Source organism: Narcine bancroftii, chromosome 9 (assembly GCF_036971445.1).
Source record: "Narcine bancroftii isolate sNarBan1 chromosome 9, sNarBan1.hap1, whole genome shotgun sequence".
Taxonomy (NCBI): domain Eukaryota; kingdom Metazoa; phylum Chordata; class Chondrichthyes; order Torpediniformes; family Narcinidae; genus Narcine; species Narcine bancroftii.
Genome location: NC_091477.1, coordinates 118,149,216 through 118,169,961, shown reverse-complemented (window position 1 = coordinate 118,169,961; position 20,746 = coordinate 118,149,216). Strand labels below are relative to the sequence as shown.

Here is a 20,746-nt window from a genome sequence, read left to right as displayed (position 1 = left end):
TACACCCAACAACAGCCTTCACAGCCACCTGCGGCAACAACTTCCACAGATTCACCACTCTCTGGCTGAAGAAATTCCTCCTTATCTCTTTTCTATGTGGACCCCCTTCAATCCTCAAGTTGTGCCCTCTTGTCCTAGACTCTCTCACTATGGGGAACAGCCTTTCTACATCCACTCTGTCCCTCCCTTTTTAACATTCCAAATGTTTCATTGAGATCCCTCTCATTCTCCTAAATTCCAAGTACAGGCCAAGAACTGTTCAACGCTCCTCAGATAACCTCTTCATCCCCAGAATCGTCCTTGTTAATCTCCTCTGAACCCTCTCCAAAGTCAGTATGTGTCTTCTTAAATGAGGAGCCCAAAACTCCTCACAATATTTCAAGTGAGGTCTCACCAGTGTATTATAAACCCTCAATATTACATTCCTGCTCTTATATTCTATTCCTCTTGAAATGAATGCCAGCATTGCATTTGCCTTCTTCACTACTGACTCAACCTGCAAATTTACCTTCAGGGTATCCTGTTCGAGGAGCCTTGGCATCTGGTATTTTCAATTTTCTCCCCATTTAGAAAATAGTCTGCCCGTTTATTTCTTCACACGACCATGAAGGGAGAAAGACTGCTGGGAGCAGCTCTCCAAGCATTGCTGACAAAAGGCTTAGGCAGCTTGGTAGAGTGAGTGGGGTGGGGGGGGGGGGGGGGGGGGAACCTTTAAGGCAGGGGTAGAAAGATTATTAATAAGAAATGAAATATTACCAAGATTTGAGGGAAATGAATATCCAGTCACAGTTAAATCACCCAGATCAGGCTCAAGTGGCTTCCTCCTACTCTAAGAATGTACAGTTAAATGCTTTTATCTCTTCAAGGACAATTAGGAATGAGTGATAAAAACTGGACTTGTGTAAATCCTGAAAAATGAACAAGTGATAAAAATAATACTTTGGCATCATGAAAGATGCTGTGTTAATGCTGCCCTTCATTAGTCAGGGGATTGAGTTCAAGGGCCGTGAAGTAATGTCGCAGCTCTATAAAACCCTGGTTAGACCACATTCGGAGTATAGCATTCAGGTCTGCTCACCTTCTTACAGGAAGGCTCTGAAAGATTTAAAGAGGATGGATTGGAGAATTGTGTCACTTGACACAAGGTTGACAGAACCAGGGCTTTTCTCTTTGGAGAGACAAAGGATGAGATGTGACTGAATAGAGGTGTATAAAATTATAAAGGGCTCAGATAGAGAGGACAGCCAGCACCTTTTTACCCCTGGGTAATAATGGCAAATACCAGAGGACATCTATTTAATGTGAATGGAGGGAAGTTTAAGGGAGATGTCAGAAGTACTTTTTTTTTACAGATAGTAGTGGGTGCCTGAGTTGCATTGCCGAGGGGGGTGGGGGGGTGGGTGAAGGCTGCTACAATAGAGACATTCAAAAGACACCTAGATAGTCACACTAACGTCAGAAAAACAGAAGGTTATGGGGATGAGGTAAGGGAAGTTTCGATTAGGTTTACTTAGCTTGGCACAAGCTAAGTACTGTGCTGTAATGTTCGATGTTCTAAATAAGTAGCTTTTTGACCTTAATCTGATTTCATATTTCATCGCACCACCAGGTTGAGGAACAGCAACTCGCCCTCCACCATCAAATCTCTCAACAACAAACTCAGTCAGGGACTCATTTAAGGACTCTCACTTTTACACTTCATCGATTTATTGTCCAACCGGTTTGTTTACATTTCTTTATTTGTTTACATGTACCTTCTTGAGAAAAGGGTTTTTTTTTTGCTCTAGTGCAGTGGGATCTCAGGGTTGTATGTGATGCCCTGTATGCCCACTGACAATAAATCTGAACTTTGAACTTGCTGACCTAACTTTCTTAAAAATGTTACATCACTTCGTCCAACAAAATGTAGGAATAACAGACTTGATTTTTTTTTAAAAACCACACCATTAAGGAGAGGCTGGATAACAAGTTGTGAGGAGTTGAAGGGCCTTCTCCTAATTGAAACTTACTTACTACTTTACCCTTTGCTTTCTACGGACACCACTGCATGACCTGGTGAGTTTCTCCAGGACATACGCGCATTGCATTACAATCACAGCATCTGCTGACTTCCTTGTTCAACTGCATCTTACCTCACAATGGTTTTCAAACTTTGAAAACACTTACTTCTTCTTCTTGGCCTCCAACCTCAGTTTGAAGGCGGGGCTGCCGTGTGTGTTTTGAGTTGCCAAACAACATCTTCAAATCAAAACCATTAAAACTTTCTCCACCTCTAACTCTATGGTTCACTTGGCATTGTGACATTGGTTGGCAAGTGGCCTCATTGAAAGGTCGCATGAATCTTATCTGCCAACCATTGGAAGATAATAATCCAGAGCTACAGACTTTCAAGCTAAAGTTATGGTAAGCAAATATTTCATTTTCCTCTTTTTCAATGGACTCAAGTTTGCTCATTCACCTATTTTAAGGTAGGTTTGAAAGATGTGGTAAGGCTGCATAAAAAAAATAATTTCTGCAAATCTGCAGAAATAAATTTCTTTTAAAATCTGTCACCTGATTGAGATCAGTTTAAAAGGCATCATCCTTAGCTGCACTGGTGGAAATGTTTGAAGCCAAGTTGAGCCACCTTCTCTGAAGTAGCTCCCCTTCATTCTTCATTTTCCCATCTTAATCCCCTTGTCGATGCCTTTTCCCTGAAAGTTTCTTACTTCCAAGTTTATTTAGAGGCATTGAGAATTTGCATGTCCAGGCATTGATGGTAATAGAACATAGAACATAGAGCAGAACAGCACAGGCCCTTCAGCCTTCGATGTTGTGCCGACCCATATATTCCTTCCAAAAATAAATACTAAACCCTCCCAACCCCATAACCCTCTATTTTTTTTTAAATCTATGCATCTTAAGTGCTCCCAATGTTTCAGTTTCTAGGCACCCACAACTCTCTGTGTAAAAAAATTATCTTTGATGTCTTCCCTAAATGTCCCTTGTGCAGATGTCCTCTGGTGTTTGCTGATCCTGCCCTGGGAACCAGGTGCTGTCTGTCCACCCTATCTATGCCTCTCATAGTATTGTAGACCTCTATCAAGGCTCCTCTCATCTTTCTATGCTCCAAAGAGAAAAGTCCCCAGCTCTGCTAACCTTGCCTCATGAGACTTGTTTTCCAATCCAGGCAACTTCCTGGTAAATCTCCTCTGCACCCTCTCCATAGTTTCCACATCCTTCCTATAACGTGGCAACCAGAACTGAGCATAATACTCATCTAAGTGTAGTTTCACTAAAGATTTGTAGAGCAGCAACATGATCTCTCTACTCCTGAATTTAATCCCTCTAATGTTGAGTCTATTGTACAATGTGCATATGCGTTGAAATTCTTGCTTGGTACAGCCGAAGAGGTGCTTGTAAAGGATTACAATAATAGCAAACTAATTGCATTAAATTAGACTATAAATACATAAGATGAATAATAAATATTCACAGCGATCCCAATGATAAAATGTCACTTTTGGTCCTACAGAGGAGTCACTGATTTGTGGTTAGTGATTGATTAGTGAAACAAGTCCAAGAATCTCATAGCTGTTGGAAGGAAACTGTTCTTGAACCTGGAGGTGCTAGTCTTCAGACTTCTTTACCTTCTGCCCAAAGGTAGCAGTGAAAAGAGGTTGTGTCCAGGGTGATGGGGGATCCTTTATGATGTTGGCAAGACTTGGTAGTGCAGATTGCATGAGTAGTTAAGCCTCTTTAAATGTCCGTAAAGAGCTACCGACACTGGAATGAGGCCAAGGCTACATGGAGATAAGTGCCAGATAAATAATGCCAGGGTGGTGTGGTTAGCATAACGATTAGCTATTTCAGTGCCCGCGACTGGGTTCGAATCCCTCGCTGTCTGTATGGAGTTTGTACATTCTCCCCATGTTTGCATGGGTTTGCTCTGAGTCCTCCTTCCCACCCTTTAAAACGTACGGGGTTGTAGTTAATTGGGGTACTTGGGTGGAACAGGTCTCAATGGCTGGAAGAGCCTGTTACTGTGCTGTTTGTATAAATTTAATTTAAATGTAAAAAGCCTATAGCTGGCCATCCCAAATAACATCCACAAAGAAGGGTACACTTTTCCCAATGCTTGCATTTTGTATCTGGATTCAAACTCTCAAGCTTTCATACTAGGATTTGAAATTGCGGTGCCCATTCTGCCGGCACACACCAGTTGTGCCTTTGACACAGATTCCTTGCCTGAAAGCCATGGCTGTTGACCGAAAGGAAAGCCCCGTTGTTTTGTATTTGGCATCCCATTGTACCTGCACTGGCTCACAGCAATGGGCCATAGGAATCTGTGACAGACGCAACCAGTGTGTACACCACCTTATCACCTTTTAACTCGCTGAAAACACCCTTCGTTCTTATCACCACCACTCACAATGCAGGTCTGAAGAGGAACTTCTCGGAAACTGAGAGCCCTGACCCCTTCCCTTCCTGTAGGTGCTGTGTGACCTGCTGAGTTTCCCCAGCATGTTGGTGTACTGCACTCGACAACAGCAACCTGCAGACTTTCTTGATTGAAAACTGAAAAATGCTCAGGAGGTTCAGATGTTTCAGCAGAAGAAATAAACAACAATTCACAAAAAAAATCATCATAAAATTGTTCCATGGAATTTAATACCATAAAATATTGCAGCAGGTGGCCATTCGGCCCATCAAGTGCACTCTGAGCTGATCCATTTTCCCACTCAGCCCCATTCCCCTCATGACCTTTGATAACAGAACCATCGAACGGTACAGCACAGAAAACAAGCCATTTGACCCTTCTAGTCTGTGCTGACCTTGATTTTGCTAGTCCCACGGACCTACTCCTACTCCATGACCCTCCAGATCTCTTCCATCCATGTAATTAGAAATAAGAATGCAAGTTAATGCGAACTTCCCAGACTTACAAGCTGCGTAAATCTCTAATTGAAAGACCAGTAAAGTATACAATGAATGAAGTGCTTTTGCAGTCTAGTTTCAACGAAAAGCACTTTTAATAGGTTCTCGTCCTTAATATAATAATAATATTTTTCTGAGAATTAACATGATTAATTAGTGATCAGTCAGTACTTGCCAAAGATACAAACCTTAATAAAATTAAAGAAATTGTTCATTCAATTTATTTTTAAATTTTTAAATAGCCACTCATTTCTTTTTGAGTTGGATTGAAGGATGGCTAAAGAATGACCTTATAACCATATAACAATTACAGTATGGAAACAGGCCATCTCAGCCCTTCTAGTCCGCACCAATTTAAGTGAATTCCACGAGTTCCACCTACCCACTCCATGCCCCTAATCCTCCAACCCCCTCACATCCATGCACTCATCCAATGACAAAATTGACCTTGCTACCCCTTCGTTCCAATCTCTCCTACCCTCAAGAGGAAGAATGCATAGTTATCTCATACACTCCATAATCACAGAACAGCTCAAAGCATTTCACGGTTAGAAAGCATTTGTAAGAATGTTCCGGTTACAATACAGAAGACTGAATGTTGCATGCAGAAACTTCCAATTGAATAACAATGTCATAACAATCAGATAATCTGTTCTTGTGATTCAATCTGAGAGATTGTTATGGGCCAGGGCTGCAGAGATTATAGGAAATCCTGCAATAGGATTCCCGTCAATCTCTACTGAAAAACACAATCTGGTACTGCTTGGAATTCATGGCAGGAAGACGGGAAAAGTAACTTCCAAAGAAGGTGACACGGTTAGTGTAGCGGTTAGCGCAACACTATAACACTGCATTTGACTCAGGTTCAAATCCGGCTCTGTCTATAAGGAGTTTGTATGTTCTCCCCGTGTCTGTGCGGGTTTCCTCTGGTTTCTTTCCACCCTTCAAAAACATATGGGGATTGAAGCTTAATTGATTCTTTTGAGGGGCACAGACTAATGGCAAGAAGGGCCTGTTACAATACTGTATATCTAAACTTTTTTTTAAAAAATTAACCCTTTGGACTTCATATCTCTAATTTCAGGGACTACCAACAAGCGCATGTACCCCATGTCCCGGTTTTCATGGACCACCGACAAGTGTATCTACTCCGTGTCACCGATTTCCAGGGCAGGTTTTATATCCAATCATTAGCTAGGTCATACTGGTGTTCATACTGTAGTTTACCCATGGACCCAGTCCGGAGGGTATATTATGAGAGGTTAAAAATGGCTGGAGTCCAAAGGGTTAAGCAACCTCAAAAAGGTTTCTGGAATCTGGAAGTAAACAAGAAAATCTACAGATGTTGGGTCTCTCCTGGAGTCAGGAAGTTTTGGAAAGGGAGTACATTGGAGGGATGCAATGGGGCTTAAGCAAATGAAGGAGAAGTCTCGATCGTGGGACCAGATCCAAAACACTGACCGACCATTTCTCACCATGCATGCTGCCTGACTCGTTGACTCCCCCAAGTAGATCGTTGTTTGCTGAAGATCCTAGCATCAATAGGTTTTTTTTTTGCATTTCTCTGGAGGAAGGAATATTGATCCATAGAATATGGAATAACTATTTATAATCCTGAGGAGAACATAGATTCAGGAGTGTTCCAGGATCATGGAATTGCCCACTTTCAACCACAGGTTGTGAAACACACTGTTGTAAAACAGGATGTTTCAAAATTTTTAAAAGCAGAAGTTTGCTGTTCCAGATTCAGTACCAGTGATCACCACAAACTGCTTTTTGTAAAGTTATTAGATCGCCACACCTTTACAAACCACCTTTTTATGTACCTGCTGGACATGTTGTTTATTCTCTTCCTTCCTCACGATCCAAGGACCCTACACTGTCCAAACCTCCTGTTTCTTACCACTTTAACTCCCGCTGTGTCGCTGCTGCAAAACAACGAATTTCGTGTCATGTTCATGACAATAAATTCTGATTCTGATTCTGAACCTTCCTTCCTTCCTTTATATCTGCCCATGGCCTTATGCACTCTCCCACCAAGACTACCTGCCAATTGGGGGAACAACACCTGAATTTCCATCTGGGCTCTCTCCAGCTAGATGGCACTAACATTGACTTTTCTGCTTTCTGCTCACCTGCTCTCCTCTTTCCCCTTCCTCCTTTCCCTTCCCCTTTCCAGTTCTGCTCCCTCCCTTCCCTCTCCTTTAACACAGCCTTCCCTCCTCCCCTTGATCCCTGCTGTCCTCTCCTTCCCTTCTCCACCTATCATTTCTTGCCTTTGTGACCACACCTTCCCTCCTTACTCTTTCGTTTGGAACTCTGCCGATATTTTCCCATTCCTTGATGAAGGGCTCAAGCCTGAAATGTCAGTTATGTATTTCTACCTTTGCTGTATAAAGGACACAGTTCGACCTGCTGAGTTTCTCCATCATTGTGTTTATAGTTCAACCACGGTGTCAGCAGATTTTCATGTTTTACTTCCATCATTCATTTCAGATGTTTCAATGTCAGTGCTCAGCCGAGAAACCTCTTAGCCAAACCACTCCTGTAAAACTTAATTTAATTTTTTATCAACAACACAGTGGAAGCACATTCTGGCCCAATGAAACCACTCAGTTACACCCATTTAACCTACAGCCCCGTATGTTTTGGAGGGTGGGAGGAAACTCTGGGCAAATCCCAACAGGTCACAGGCAGAATGTGCAAACTCCTTAAAGGCAATGCAGGATCCAAAGCCGGTTTGCTGGGACTGTGAGAGCAGACCATAACACTTCACCCTGAAGAGTTCTTTTTCATATCTCCAGCAGGTCCCCGGCAGTCATTTAGCCACGCACCTATGCTAAGAAGTCACTTAACAGCAGCCAATAAACTTGCAAGGACATCGTTGGAATGATGGATATCAGAGTTTCCACACAGTCATGGGGAACTTCAAAATGTCTAAATAGCAACTGGGGTCAAGATCTAGCCTGGATCCTGGCAAATTACCACCCAGTCTATCCTCAGTCTCTTATATTTTTTTTCCATGAAACCTAATACAATCTCAAGAAGAGTAATAGCTCTTGGTGGGAGAGTGCGCATTACAGCCTTCTGGACTCAATGTTGAATGCAACCCCTAACATTTCGACAGCTCTCGACTTCACTCCTGGCGATGCCAGATTGTATTTGTCCACCCTCTACTCCTCCTCCATTTATGCTTTGTGTTATTTACCACCTTCTTAACAGGTGCATGGGATCAAAGATGAAGACTACGTGGTAATCTGAGTTATTTGTCGTCATGTTACACATCCTTCCCACAGAGACGGGTCCATCTTTGGGGAAGAGATGTATCAGGACTGGCCCTGAATACAGTCTCCAACTCTTCATAATCCATTTGATGGTCTGGTTGCATGAGTGATTATTTGGCTGCTCTTTTTGAGCTTAGAATTATAGCATTATCGAAAACGGGTGTCAAAGTAGGCCATTCAGCCCTTCAAGTCGATCGTGGCACACCATCCCCTATTCCTGCTTTCTCTCCACACCCCTTCGTCCCTCTAGTCATAAGGGCCACATCCAGCTTCCTTTTGAATATATCTAATGAACTGATCACAGCAATTTACCATGCCAGGGAGTTTCACAAGTTCCCAATGCTCTGAATGAAAAGGTTTCTCCTCACCTCAGTCCTCAATAGCTGATCACTTATCCTTTGATTGTGACCGCTTGCCCTGGACTTCCCCAATATCAAGAGTACTCTTCCTGCATCTGAACTGTCTGGTCCTGTCAGAAATGTATCCCCTCTCATTCTTCAACATTCCTATGACCCTAGTCTCTCCATTCATCAGTTCTGCCATCCCAGGAATCAATCTGGTGAATAGAGATAGATGGTTAGACAGACTGACGGATAGATAGAGAGGAAAAAGTGTGATGGTTCAGCAGTACAGGTTATGCGCTAACATTCAGAACAGGTGCTTGAACCCCCTGAAGCAGAGCTGATTCTATATTAGACAGTGCTCTACTTGTTATTTGATGTGCCTCCTTCAGTTAACTCTGTTCCCTCTTTGTCCCTTGCAGGTGAGGAACAAGGATTGCGTAGACATCAATGAGGGTATAGAAAGGTACTACCTCACGACAATGTACAGCATTGAGTTCATTATGGGACTCATTGGGAACTTCATTGTAATATGTGGTTATATCTTCTGCCTGAAGAAGTGGAAGTGCAGTAACATCTACCTCTTCTTTCTCTCCATCACTGACCTCTTATTTATATGCACGCTTCCCATGTTTGTTATCCAGTATGCAAACAACAGCGAATGGTTCTACAGCGAACTTTGCTGCAAGTTTAATCGATACTTTCTCAACTGTAACCTTTACCTGAGTGTTCTCTACCTGACCTGCATAAGCATTGACCGCTACTTGCTGGTGAGGAACCCGACCACACTTCACTGGTTCCAACAAAAGCGGACAGCAGTGGTGATCTGTTTCACCTTGTGGATTTTTGTCACCTTGGAGTTGGTGCCCATGTTCACTTTCATTGGCCCAAAAAACATCACGGATAATGAGGATCAAATTGTGGTCTGCATTGACTATGCCAGCTCAGGGGATGCCTGGGACAGTATAATTTACAGCTTGTTCCTCACCATTGTTGACTTCCTCCTCCCGCTGTCTGTCATGGGCTTCTGTTGTATTAAAACGGCGCAGAGCTTAAAGAAGATAGATGCGCAACGCCGCAGGAACATCAAGCTCGAAAAGCCCCATCGCCTAGTTATCTTGGCGTTAGTCATTTTCACAATGCTCTTTACCCCTTATCACATCATGCGAAATGTGCGGATTGCCTCCAGAATGAACCGCGACCTGCCCTTTTGCCTCTACAAAGGCATAAAGGCTACCTACGCCATCTCAAGGCCCATTGCTTACCTCAGTTCTGCAATAAACCCCATCTTCTACTTCCTGCTCGGAGACCGGTTCAGAGAAACACTTCTGAAGAAATTGCCCTTCGTTGGGCCGAAGCTGATCTCTTTGCACTCTTCAGCCACCAGCAATGTTCAATAATGGGCCTTTCGTTCAGACTGGCCCGGGGCGGTGGGGGGGGGGGGGGGATTACCCTATTTATTCTCATCTCTTCTTATCAATGGAATATTAAGACTGCGGATGGAGATGTGTGGATGGTAACTGGTCTTGTATACCATTTACTCAATGTGCTGTGACTGAGATCCTTGGTCAGCCATGTGATGTTCCCATGGTAACCCCTGATCCAATTACTGCACAGGCCTGAGCTAACTTAGAAGATAAAAGATAAATGAAATAGGATCCAAAATCAGAATTATGCTGAAAACATTCTGCATGTGAGGTTCAGGTCTGCAAAAGAGAGAAAGACCAATTGGTTTTAAGTTGCGGAGAAGGAGGGGCAGGGAGGACGAGAATGACGGGAACTTCAGTAATCATGTGAGGTCAGGTTTATCCTGATTAGTCAACACCCCACTGAAGATTAAAAGGGGAAGCAGAGGCCACTGAGGGAGAAGTGGAGATCCCCCTGGACAGAGAAGCAAGCGTTCCTCCCTAAAAAGAAGTGAATTCCAGCCATAAATAAAAACTGCAGATGTTGGAGATACTTTCGACGTTTATTTCAAACCTCCTCTGTATGGTATTGTTTAAAACATTAGGAAAATTCTGCTTCTATGCAATGGCAACCTGGATTTATGAGGCACCTGTAACAAGGTAAGAAGTCCTAAATTCCTACATTGGAGTCTATTGGTCAAAAATTTATTTGGAGTCACACATATAACCATCCTCCAATCATCGTATTTTTCTGGAGAACAAGTTTCTGTTTAATTGTCATAAAGTACCTTGTAAAATGACAAGACTTCTTCTGCAAATTTAATTTATAAGTATATAAAGTAACAAATTACTCTGAAACAGAAGATGAATTTGCACCAAACAATAACATCATGAAAGCATGGATGTGGGGTTCATTCAGGAGCCTGATGGCTGTGGGTGAAAAAAAAAATCTCTCGGTGAACCCTTTCACACTCTTAAGCCTTCTCCCTGAAAACAGATTGTGTTTTCTGAATACATTGATCCGATCTGTCAAATATATAGTCACACTCCTTTTATCTTCCAACTGTCCTGTAGATAATATCTGTGCTTATATCATGTCAGTTATTTAAATAAGAATAATTATTTCAAACAAATATATTATGTGAACTTTTGCATATCAAATTAAATACAAATTCTGTTGGTTCACTGCAGGTTGATTGACTTTTTTAATGAAGGTAAATACATTGGAAATGGGAAGTGTTCTGCTGTTCTGAAATAGGAAAGTAATAAGAGTTCAATCTTAACTCACTGTTGAAAGCCGATGATAGCGGCAGTCTTGGCAGCCAGGACATCATATCATCCCAGCAATGCTTGTGTTAGACGAAAAGTGCTGTAGAGACTCGGTGGGGTATTAGAAATCAGGACCTTGATGGTGGAAGCGAGGGTGAAGAACCTGAGTACAGATCCAAAGGGAAGACCCCTTAACCTCGAACATTTATCTATGTCTTGGTGTATATAGGTTCAATATTGTAGAGGCAAAATTTGATGAAATTGATTGTAAGTTTAGTAACCAGATGTATTTTTCTTTCTTTTCTATACTTTCTTCTTTTTTTTTTGTTTTACTTTCTGGGGGGTTGTTATTTTGGGGGGAGGGTATGGGAAGGGTTGGGAGTACAAAATAAAATACAACATATGTACTATTGTTTAGATTTGAATGGAAGACAATCTTGTATTTAGATATTAATACATGCGTTGAATTTAAATAAACTATTCAAAATGAAAAGATCCATAGGGAAGATCGAGGACCAGACACAACTCGGAGGAAAGAGATAACAATGAGGAGGAATGCTGAGTGCGGGAATAATTGGTAAAGGTGGGGTGGTGGAGAGATTCAGGGAGCAGAGGGGTGAAGGGTATCTGGGACCTGCTGGAAGTCCATGACAGGCTTTCAGAATAAGAAGTGAGGGAGCGAAGTGTGCGACGTGAATTGAGGCCAAGGTCAGATCAGTGAGGGGGAAAATGGCCCATTGCTGCTACTATTTTGTGCATTGCTAACCTGCCTTCCCTGACATAGTCGTGTCAGGTATGGCCATTTCGAATCCAAGACCAATTTCAAAATTCACCAAGCCTGAACTTGGCCTCAGGACCATTTGCCTTCCTCTTGCCTATAACTCTTGTGTCCAATCCAGTCTCTCTTCCTCAGTTCAAGGGTGCAATTCCGCCCCACCCATTAATGCACACCTTGCCTTATCCTTGTAAATTACCTGGACTAGACTCTCCAGCCTGCCTGTACTTTGTCTTGGGCTATTGGCTGTTGTAATTGGATTAATCCTCCTGACACTGAACCATTTGTTCTTGCTAATGACCTGGGCTGGACCCTCCAGCACTATATGTTCTTTGTTCTTTCTTTTTTGCCAACTAATGACTACCCTGCTTCACTCCTGACCTAGAAGTGTGAAAGGGTGTTGGAGAAACTGTTGGTAAGATGTGCACTGTTAAAAGGGTTGGGAGTGTTTAATTAGTGTCCCTTATAGCATAGAGTTGTCCTGCACTGAGTCAGGGGTGGTGGGACATTGTAGTGATGTTTCCTTGATCATTGTATGTAATAGTTCATTGTGTGTGTGTGTGTGTGTGTGTGTGTGTGTGTGTGTGTGTCTCTGTGTGTGTGTGTGTGTGTGTGTGTGTGTCTGTGTGTGTGTGTGTTGCATCTGTTAATGTTTCCCATACTTGCTTTCTCTAAATAAAATTCTTCCTCAACAAAACTGTGACTAGGGGGTGGGGTGAGAGACCAGTGGGCCCATTTTAACACATAGGCAGAAATAAACTGAGCCTCAAGCACTGGGTGCAAGAATTGTGCCGCGATTCTAGAACAGCCCGAAACAAGCGCTTCAGCCCAACTCCTCCATGCCAACCCATTTAGCAATCGAGGCCAGTCCCTGCATTGGTTCATACACTTCCAAGCCAGTTGTTCTCAACCAGTGGGCTAAGGCGTATTTCCATGTGGGCCAAGGAGACTTCCCAACCCACTGGGGTCAGGGTGGGCCTGAGGTCATGTCTCGGACTTCCCAGGTGACCTTGGGTGGGGTGGCGAGCAACCTGCCTCTGAGGTTAGCAACACCACCTAGCCATCTCTCAACATAAGCGGCTTAGCGCTCAACACTCAGTCACAGGTCCTGTGAGACCTCCGCACAAAACAGACTCGGACTGACTCAGAAGTGTGCGGTTTTCTGTCTTCTTACTGTTTGTCGATCTTCACTTCAGTCAAGACTCAAGAGGCCCCCCTTTGTAAGGTAAGACACACATTTCTCCGCTAAAAATGAATATAAATTATTCTTGCAAAATTTTCATCACAGATTTACCCTGTAGAGCACACATGTCAAACTCTGGCCCGTGGGCCAAATTTGGCCCGCAATATAATTATATTTGGCCCGCAAGATAATTTCAAAAATGTATTAGAGGTGGCCCGCTGGCCGCCGCGCCAGTATAGCGCATGCACAGTAATACAACAAATCCCAGAATGCATTGGCGTCAGCCTGCTAATCGCCCCCACCTCCTCTGTTTACGTTGCAGGGTCTCACCGTGGACTCTGGTTTTGGGGCCTGGCCGGTGTCAGGGGAAGCCAAGGCTGCTTCCCAGCGCCCGGAACCGGAGGCCTCGGGCTTAACCTCGCCAGGACCGTTGCCCACTCCCCCTCCCTGCCGCAGGCCGACCCGCGACTCACGGTGACGGGGCCGCTGATCCACCGAGATGCCGCCCTGCAGCGAGAGCCGATGCCCCCGCACTGTCGTTGTCCAACCCGATCGCCCGCAAACCCCGCCCTCCCACACACAGGCCTGAGTAAGGATTATGAACTTTAATCTCAGGATAAAACTATCTTCCAATAGTTTCATGTCACAGTGATAAATATATTCCTGGTTAAAAATGGTCCTGCACCTGGATACAAGCTCATTAGGCATAAAACTTGAAAAGTGTGTAAATCAATGGAAAAAGGGCATGGCAAATAACCCTGCTAGAGTTCATGCCCACAATCAGTCACCCATTTGATTGTTTCAGGAATCATGTTATTCTCCCACATTCTCATAGCCCTCAGATTGTACTATTCGACAGCACACTAGCAACATTTGACAAATCCTCTATAGAGAAATATTATTTATTGAATATTTTATTTCTCATTTGTTAATGCTTCTGGAAAGAGTTTATCCAAAACTATTATTAAACATTTATTTTAATAAGAAAAAGTTTAAATTACATATGTTGAAAGAAGAGAAAACATGCAGATGTTGTTGAAAATTTTCAATAAATATTTAGTTCGGCCCTCGACTTAGTCCAAGTTTTTAATTTTGGCCCTCCGTGAATTTGAGTTTGACACCCCTGCTGTAGAGGATGGAGTGGTTATAGGATGTGTTACAATTTATGTAGCTATTGCAAGCAAATGAATAACCTTTAACATGCAAGGAAACATCCTGACCCGACAGAGATAAATGAAACATAAACTAACAGACCGTGATTTTATGTATGGTAGTTATTCAGAAGATGAGCCCTTCATAAATTGCAATAAAATTGGTGTTCTCTTATGTTATTTGATGTGCTTATCTCAATTTGGATATTAATTTCCAATGGAAATTACTTGTTTTTTAGATGTAACTGTTTTGGAAATAGACTCGTTTTTGAGATGAATAATAAAATGCTGATAACTGTACCTGCTGTGTCAGTAAACTATAATATTTATAGTTAAAACACAGACAAACCATGAAAAATGTGACTCATTAATTTAAAACAGAACCAAGGATGTGGAAATGAGCGAAGAAACATCACGAACAGGCATCTCAGTAAAGTGGCACGAGCTTTGATTTTGACTGAGAGCTTTTATGCTCAGGGTATGTAATTACACCACTAGGTCACCAGGGGGCATCCCCTGTGCACAAAATTTAACATTTATAAAGTTCAACAGGCTTTGGTGCTTGAAAGGTAAATGGTTACCGCTCAGAAAGGTTCTTGTCAGTTTTCAGAGAGAGATTTAGTGTTCCTTTTATTTCCATCAGCCACTTCAGTGTCTTATGAGGAAACTTGCCCCATCAGGGTTTTCTAGATGATAACCTCTTTCTTTCAGGTCACCTCAGAGTTCCTTTTTGTTTCCCTTATTCCAAGTGAAATATTAGACAGCTAGTCCTCTCCTCTTGCATGAACCACAAGGGCTTTGATCAGGCTGTCTTACAAATGGGCTTTCCATCAGCTGGCCATCTTGTCCTTTTCCAGTCCTAGCTGCTGTTACCGACTGTAACACTGCAGAACTGATGTGTGTGTGTGTGTGTCTCTCTCTCTCTCTCTCTCTCTCTCTCTCTCTCGCTCACAGAGAAAAAAACCTGTTTAACTCTCTCTGCTTGCAAAACCACATGACCTTCTTAAAACAACAAAGGCTCTTCCAGACAATCTGTGGCTCCAGCACGATCTTTCATCTGTTGCCTTTTGTAAACAACAATCTATGAGTGAAGTCTCTTGAGTACTCTTCAAAGCTCTTGCAAAAGCTGTGAGGCCCCGACATGTCTAGCATGGGGTAGAGCTCCAATATTTTAAATAAGATCTGTTTTAAAGTGTTTGTATGTGACCTACTCTAAGAAACCTTTCCCAATTTATCTCCCAAAAACGTATCTATATACTCTGTCACAGGACCAAGCTAGTGCATCTCACCCTGCCCTTCCCCTCCCCTGGTAAAAACATGATGCAAACATCCCTCCCCTGCATGGACTCCATCTCCCACTTCTCGGGAAAGGCAGCCAATATACTGGTCCCATTGTACCCCGGTCATACACTCTTCTCCCTCCTCCCATTATCAAGGAAGCTGAAGAATGGTAAACTGCGCACCAACCGGGTTAAAGACCATTTCTTCCTTGCAACCATCAGATTCCTATTTGAACCCCTTAACAGGACTTGTGAGCTGCCCTTGGTTGGAACTAACTGATCTTCCTCTTCATTGCAATCCTGTGCTCTGTATATGGTGTGTAAAAATGAAAGACATCAGTTGCAGTGATTGAAATAAAAACACAATAATAGAGAAACTTAGCAGATCAAACCGTGTACTTTATGTAGCAATGATAAAGTTACAGAACCAACATTTCAGGCTTGAGCCCTTCATCAAGGTATGAGCAAAATGTAGGCAGGCGCCTGAACAAAAAAAATTACTGGCGCGTGGTTCATTCAGGAGTCCAATTACAGTGGAAAAGAAACATGTCCTTGAATCTAGTGGTGTGTGATTTCGGACGTGAATCTTCTTCCCATGGAAAGGAGGATAAAGGGAGTATGAGAGGGATGCAATAAAACTTCTGATATGTTGGCTGCTTTACCGAAACAGCAGGGAGTAGTGACTCCTGATCTGGCCTCTGTGTGACTCCAGATTCACTGCCCAACTGTTAAGTTTCCCCTCAATTAAAATGGCAGTGTCAATTCTGGCCATTGACATCCACATCTCCCCATGAAAACAGTGGAAGCTATCTCAGTAAACATATTTAGGACAAGATTGGATAGATTTTTGCATAGAAGGAGAATTAAGGGATAAGGGGAAAAGGCAAGTAGGTGGAGATGAGCCGATCATCAGATCAGCCGTGATCTCATTGAAGAGTGGAGCAGGCTTGATGGGCTGAATGGGCTACTCCTGCTCCTATTTCTTATCATTTTGAACATATCATAAGACAGAATGTTCGCAGCACAGAAAAGGGTTTTCAACGCAACGGATCCAATATGAAAACATTGCTGAATAACGTTCAGTAGCAGAGATGTTTTGCTGCTTTTTCTCGGCCTTTCACTAAGAGTAAATGGAATCCACATTTCCCCAGTGTTTATGTCAGGTCATGAAATATTAATTTGAATTTATGTGACTGAAAATTTACAGTTTGTTTGCTAATTAAAGGCACTTTTTGCGATCTGTCAAAAGCCTGAACAATGGGTGGAATTTATTTCTTGCAAGTGTTTGATGAATTGCGGGATATTTTGTGTGTGTTCCCGAATCAACTCAATGTTCAATATTCCAGAAATTGTGAACAAAGGGAGGATTTCCAATCCCTGTTCTTTTTCATGGTAATAATTCAAGAGAGGGTGACTTGCTTGCCTCACTGAGAGACCTTGTCCTCACCTATCAGGCTCCACATCTAACATGTCATCCACCTACTACATGATCCCATCACCAGACATGTTTTCCCTTCTCTTCCTCCTCTCCAGCTTCCACAGGGACCGCTCCCTCCGTGACTCTTGCGTCTACTCCTCTCTTTTCACGAATCACCCCCTTGTCACCTACCCCTGTGACTGTGGGAGGTGCTCCACTTGCGCCCACACCTCCCCCCCTCGCCACCATTCGGGAGTCCCAAACAGTCCTTCCAAGAGAAGCAACACTTCACCTGTGAATCTTCAGGGACTGTCCACTGCATCTGGTTCTCCCTACATCGGAGAGACTGGGAGATCGCTTCATTGAGCACCTCGGCTCTGTCCGCCGCAATGGTGTGCCCACTCCTTTCAACTCCACACCCCATTCCCTTGCTGTCATGTCTGTCCATGGTCTCGTGCACTGTCAGACTGAGACCACTCGCAAATTGGAGGAACAATACCTCGTCTTGGCACCCTCCAACAGGATGGCATTGTCATTGTCCATCATCTCTTCCTTGCCTGCTTTCCTCTAGCTCTGCCCCCCTCTCTCTCTCTTTCTCCCCTTTTTTTTTTACTTTATCTCTTTTTACAGAGCTAAAAAGTATCCCCTTCCACTTCTCAATTTTCACTTGTCCTCTGATCAAATCTTATTAACACCTTTTGTCCGTTGGCATGTACTCCTCCCCACTTCGCCTCCTAATCTTCCCTTTTTGCCAGCTTTTAAATATAGACACCTTCCTGCTTTTTGCTCATACCTTGAGGAAGGGCTCAAGCCCGAAACTTTGGGAATATATCTTTACTTCCTATGGACACTGCGAGACTAGTTGAGTTCCCCAGCATCTGTCTTTTTACCACAATCACAGCGTCTACAGATTTTTGTGTGTTACTCCGAGCGACCGATTCAATTGGCTTTGAAGAGGAAATACCACCACCTGCAGGTTCCACTGCAATCTGCACACCATCCTGACTTGGTGATAGATCGCTGCCCCTGCTGCATTGTGGGATTTAAGTTTCGGAACACTACACTGCAGTATTGATAGAATGTCTCTATTCCAGGATGGCACAGTTAGTGCAACTCCTTTACAGCGCCAGCGATTGGGACCAGGGTTCAAATCCTATGCTGTCCGAAAGGAGTTTGCACATTCTCCCCGTGTCTGTGTGGGTTTCCCTCGGGGTTTTGGTTTCATTCCACCATTCGAAATGCATCGGGAATGTAGGTTAATTGGACATAAATTTGCTGGCATGGACTCGTGGGACGAAATGGCCTGTTACAATGCTGTATGTCTAAATTTAAAGGACTACAATGGTTGAAGATCATCATGTGGACAATTCAGGATGGGCAGTAAATGCTAGCCTTGAAAGTGACACATTTATCCCAAAAAATACAGTAAAACCCCTGGTATCCGACACCTGTGGGGATTGGTAGATGCCAGATAAGTAAGTTTTCTGGTTGCTTGAGGCTGTGTGTTGGGTGATTCGCCAACTAATAACCATAAAACCATATAATCATTTATGGAGCGGAAACTTTCGAGTCCGCACTGGTTCAATAGAACAACTAGAACAACTCCACTACCTCAAACCTCCCGCTCATCGCATATAACCATAATGGCAAGGTGCCCCGATTTTAAACCTGCATTTTTTTACTTATTTATTTTCTGCAAATTTTTTGTTTTTGTGTTTGCTGGTTGCTTGAATTTCAGATACTGCAAAAATAATTTCTTGTTTGGGCATTGTTCCAATAGCATTTCACAAGTTACTGTTCCATTTGTTTCACCCATCTTCAAGGCGGTATGTTCCACACCACAGCAGCTTCCTTGAACAAGAAAGGGGGAAGTGGGAGTGTTTCACCGGGTCAGTCTGCACCCCTGGCAAAAAATGGACAGTTAATACTTTGGGGCAGAACCTTTTGTTGTGAAGGTGGACCTGCAAACATTTGACAAACAAGCACAAATGCAGCTGCCAAGTGATTTATTTTTGCTTTACAACAAGAGGCACTCCCACCTACAGCTGGTCTCACCACCAGGGAGTCTGCCACGTGGTCTACATATCTATCCAGATGAGTGTCTAGGTTTCCTTAATATTCAGAATCAGAATTTATTGTTATGAATAAGTCCCGAAATTCAGTGTTTTACAGCAGCGTCGTACTGCAAACATTACAACAATAAATCAATTGTGCATGAAAAGTGACTTTGGTTCATTGATCATTCAGAAATCTGATGGCAGCGGGGAACATGCTGTCCTTGTGCCGCTGGGTGCTCGTCTTTAGACTCTTGTACCCTTTTCCCTGATGGTAGCAGAATGAAGAGGGCGTGGCCTGGGTGGTCGGGGTCTTTGAGGATAGAGGCTGTTTTCATAAGACGTGCCTCATCTAGATGCCCTCAATGGAGTGAAGTCTGGTGCCCGTGATGTCGGAGGCTGAGTTTACAACCCTCTGGAGTTTTTTTTCTTGTCCTGAGAATTGATGCCAGACAGTGATGGAACCAACCAGGATGCTCTCCCCAGGTCCACCTGTAGAAGTATTGGAGAGTCTTCGGTGACATCCCAAATCTCCTCAAACACCTCACAAGGTATAGCCGCTGATGAGCCTTCTTCGTGATTGCATCAACGTGGAGGCTCCAGGACAGATCTTTGGAGATGTTGACACCCAGGAATTTGAAGTTTTTGACCCTCTCTACTCCTGAGCCCTCGATCAAGACTGACCCATGTACCCCTGCTATCCTCCTGAAGTCCACAATCATCTCCTTGGTTTTGCTGATGTTGCGTGACTCCACTCAATGAGCTGACTACATTCTACATTCAGACAAATTTCTCCCTATAATGACATTTCAGAATTCTCTTGAGTTACGTTAGCCAGGTAGTGTCCCTTACACAATGGTTAATACCATATATACTCGTGTAATCGTCAAGTTTTTTGATCAATATTTTGGGTCAAATTTTTGGGGGGGGGGTCAAATTTTTCACGGGTCATCCTTTTGACCTATGTAAGTACCCCTGCATTGTTCAAGGCATTGGATGGCTGGGACTGGCTGGTAACTCCGCATTCGGGGTGTTGGGAGCTTGGAGGGGTGGGCATCCGGAGTCCAGGAGAGACTCTGTGGCCAGGGCAAGGACCCGCGATCAGGATGACGGGAGTTCAGATGGGTGGGCGGCTGAGGCAAGGGTTCATAGCCAGGGTGCCGTGAGCTCCATTGAGTGGGTAGTTGGTGCATTAGAAGCTCCGGTGGGCAGGCAGTCAGGGTGTTAGGAGCTCCGATGGGTGGGCGGTTGAGGTGAGGGCTCGGAGTCGGGGCATCAGGAGCTCGGATGGGCGGACGGTCAGGGCCAAAAATTAGGGGTGTCAACTTTGACACGAGTCATACAGAAAATGTGATATTTGGACCAAAACGGGGTGGGGGGGGGGGGTGGAATTGACTATTTTACGTTTATATGGTAGTCTTTCTCTCCCTTTGCCAAATATATTATTTTGATTACTGCTTTAAAACATACATTCTCACCGTCATGGTCACATCGAAAGGCAGAGCAGGTACTGGAGAAGTGGAACAATGCACATGTGTGCTGGGGGAATGTAGCAGGTCAGGCAGCACCCATGGAAAGCCGTAGGTAGTCGGCATTTCAAGCCTAAGCCCTTCATCAGGAATGTCATAGAACAGCAGACGTCTGAATCAGAAGGTGGGGGTGGGGGTAT

The 20,746-nt window shown here is 43.6% G+C and overlaps 1 protein-coding gene across 4 annotated transcripts in view; it reads left to right on the top strand.

The window, feature by feature from the left end:
• Positions 1-2,280: 2,280 nt before the first annotated feature.
• Positions 2,281-20,746, top strand: part of LOC138742712 (succinate receptor 1-like) — a 32,020-nt gene continuing 13,554 nt past the window's right edge. For all 4 annotated transcript variants that reach the window (XM_069897471.1, XM_069897469.1, XM_069897470.1 and 1 more), the window contains exons 1-2: positions 2,281-2,403; positions 8,965-10,608. In XM_069897471.1, the coding sequence (XP_069753572.1) occupies positions 2,401-2,403; positions 8,965-9,942 (981 nt within the window). In that variant the 5' untranslated portion in view covers positions 2,281-2,400 and the 3' untranslated portion in view covers positions 9,943-10,608. The remainder of the gene's footprint in view (positions 2,404-8,964; positions 10,609-20,746) is intronic.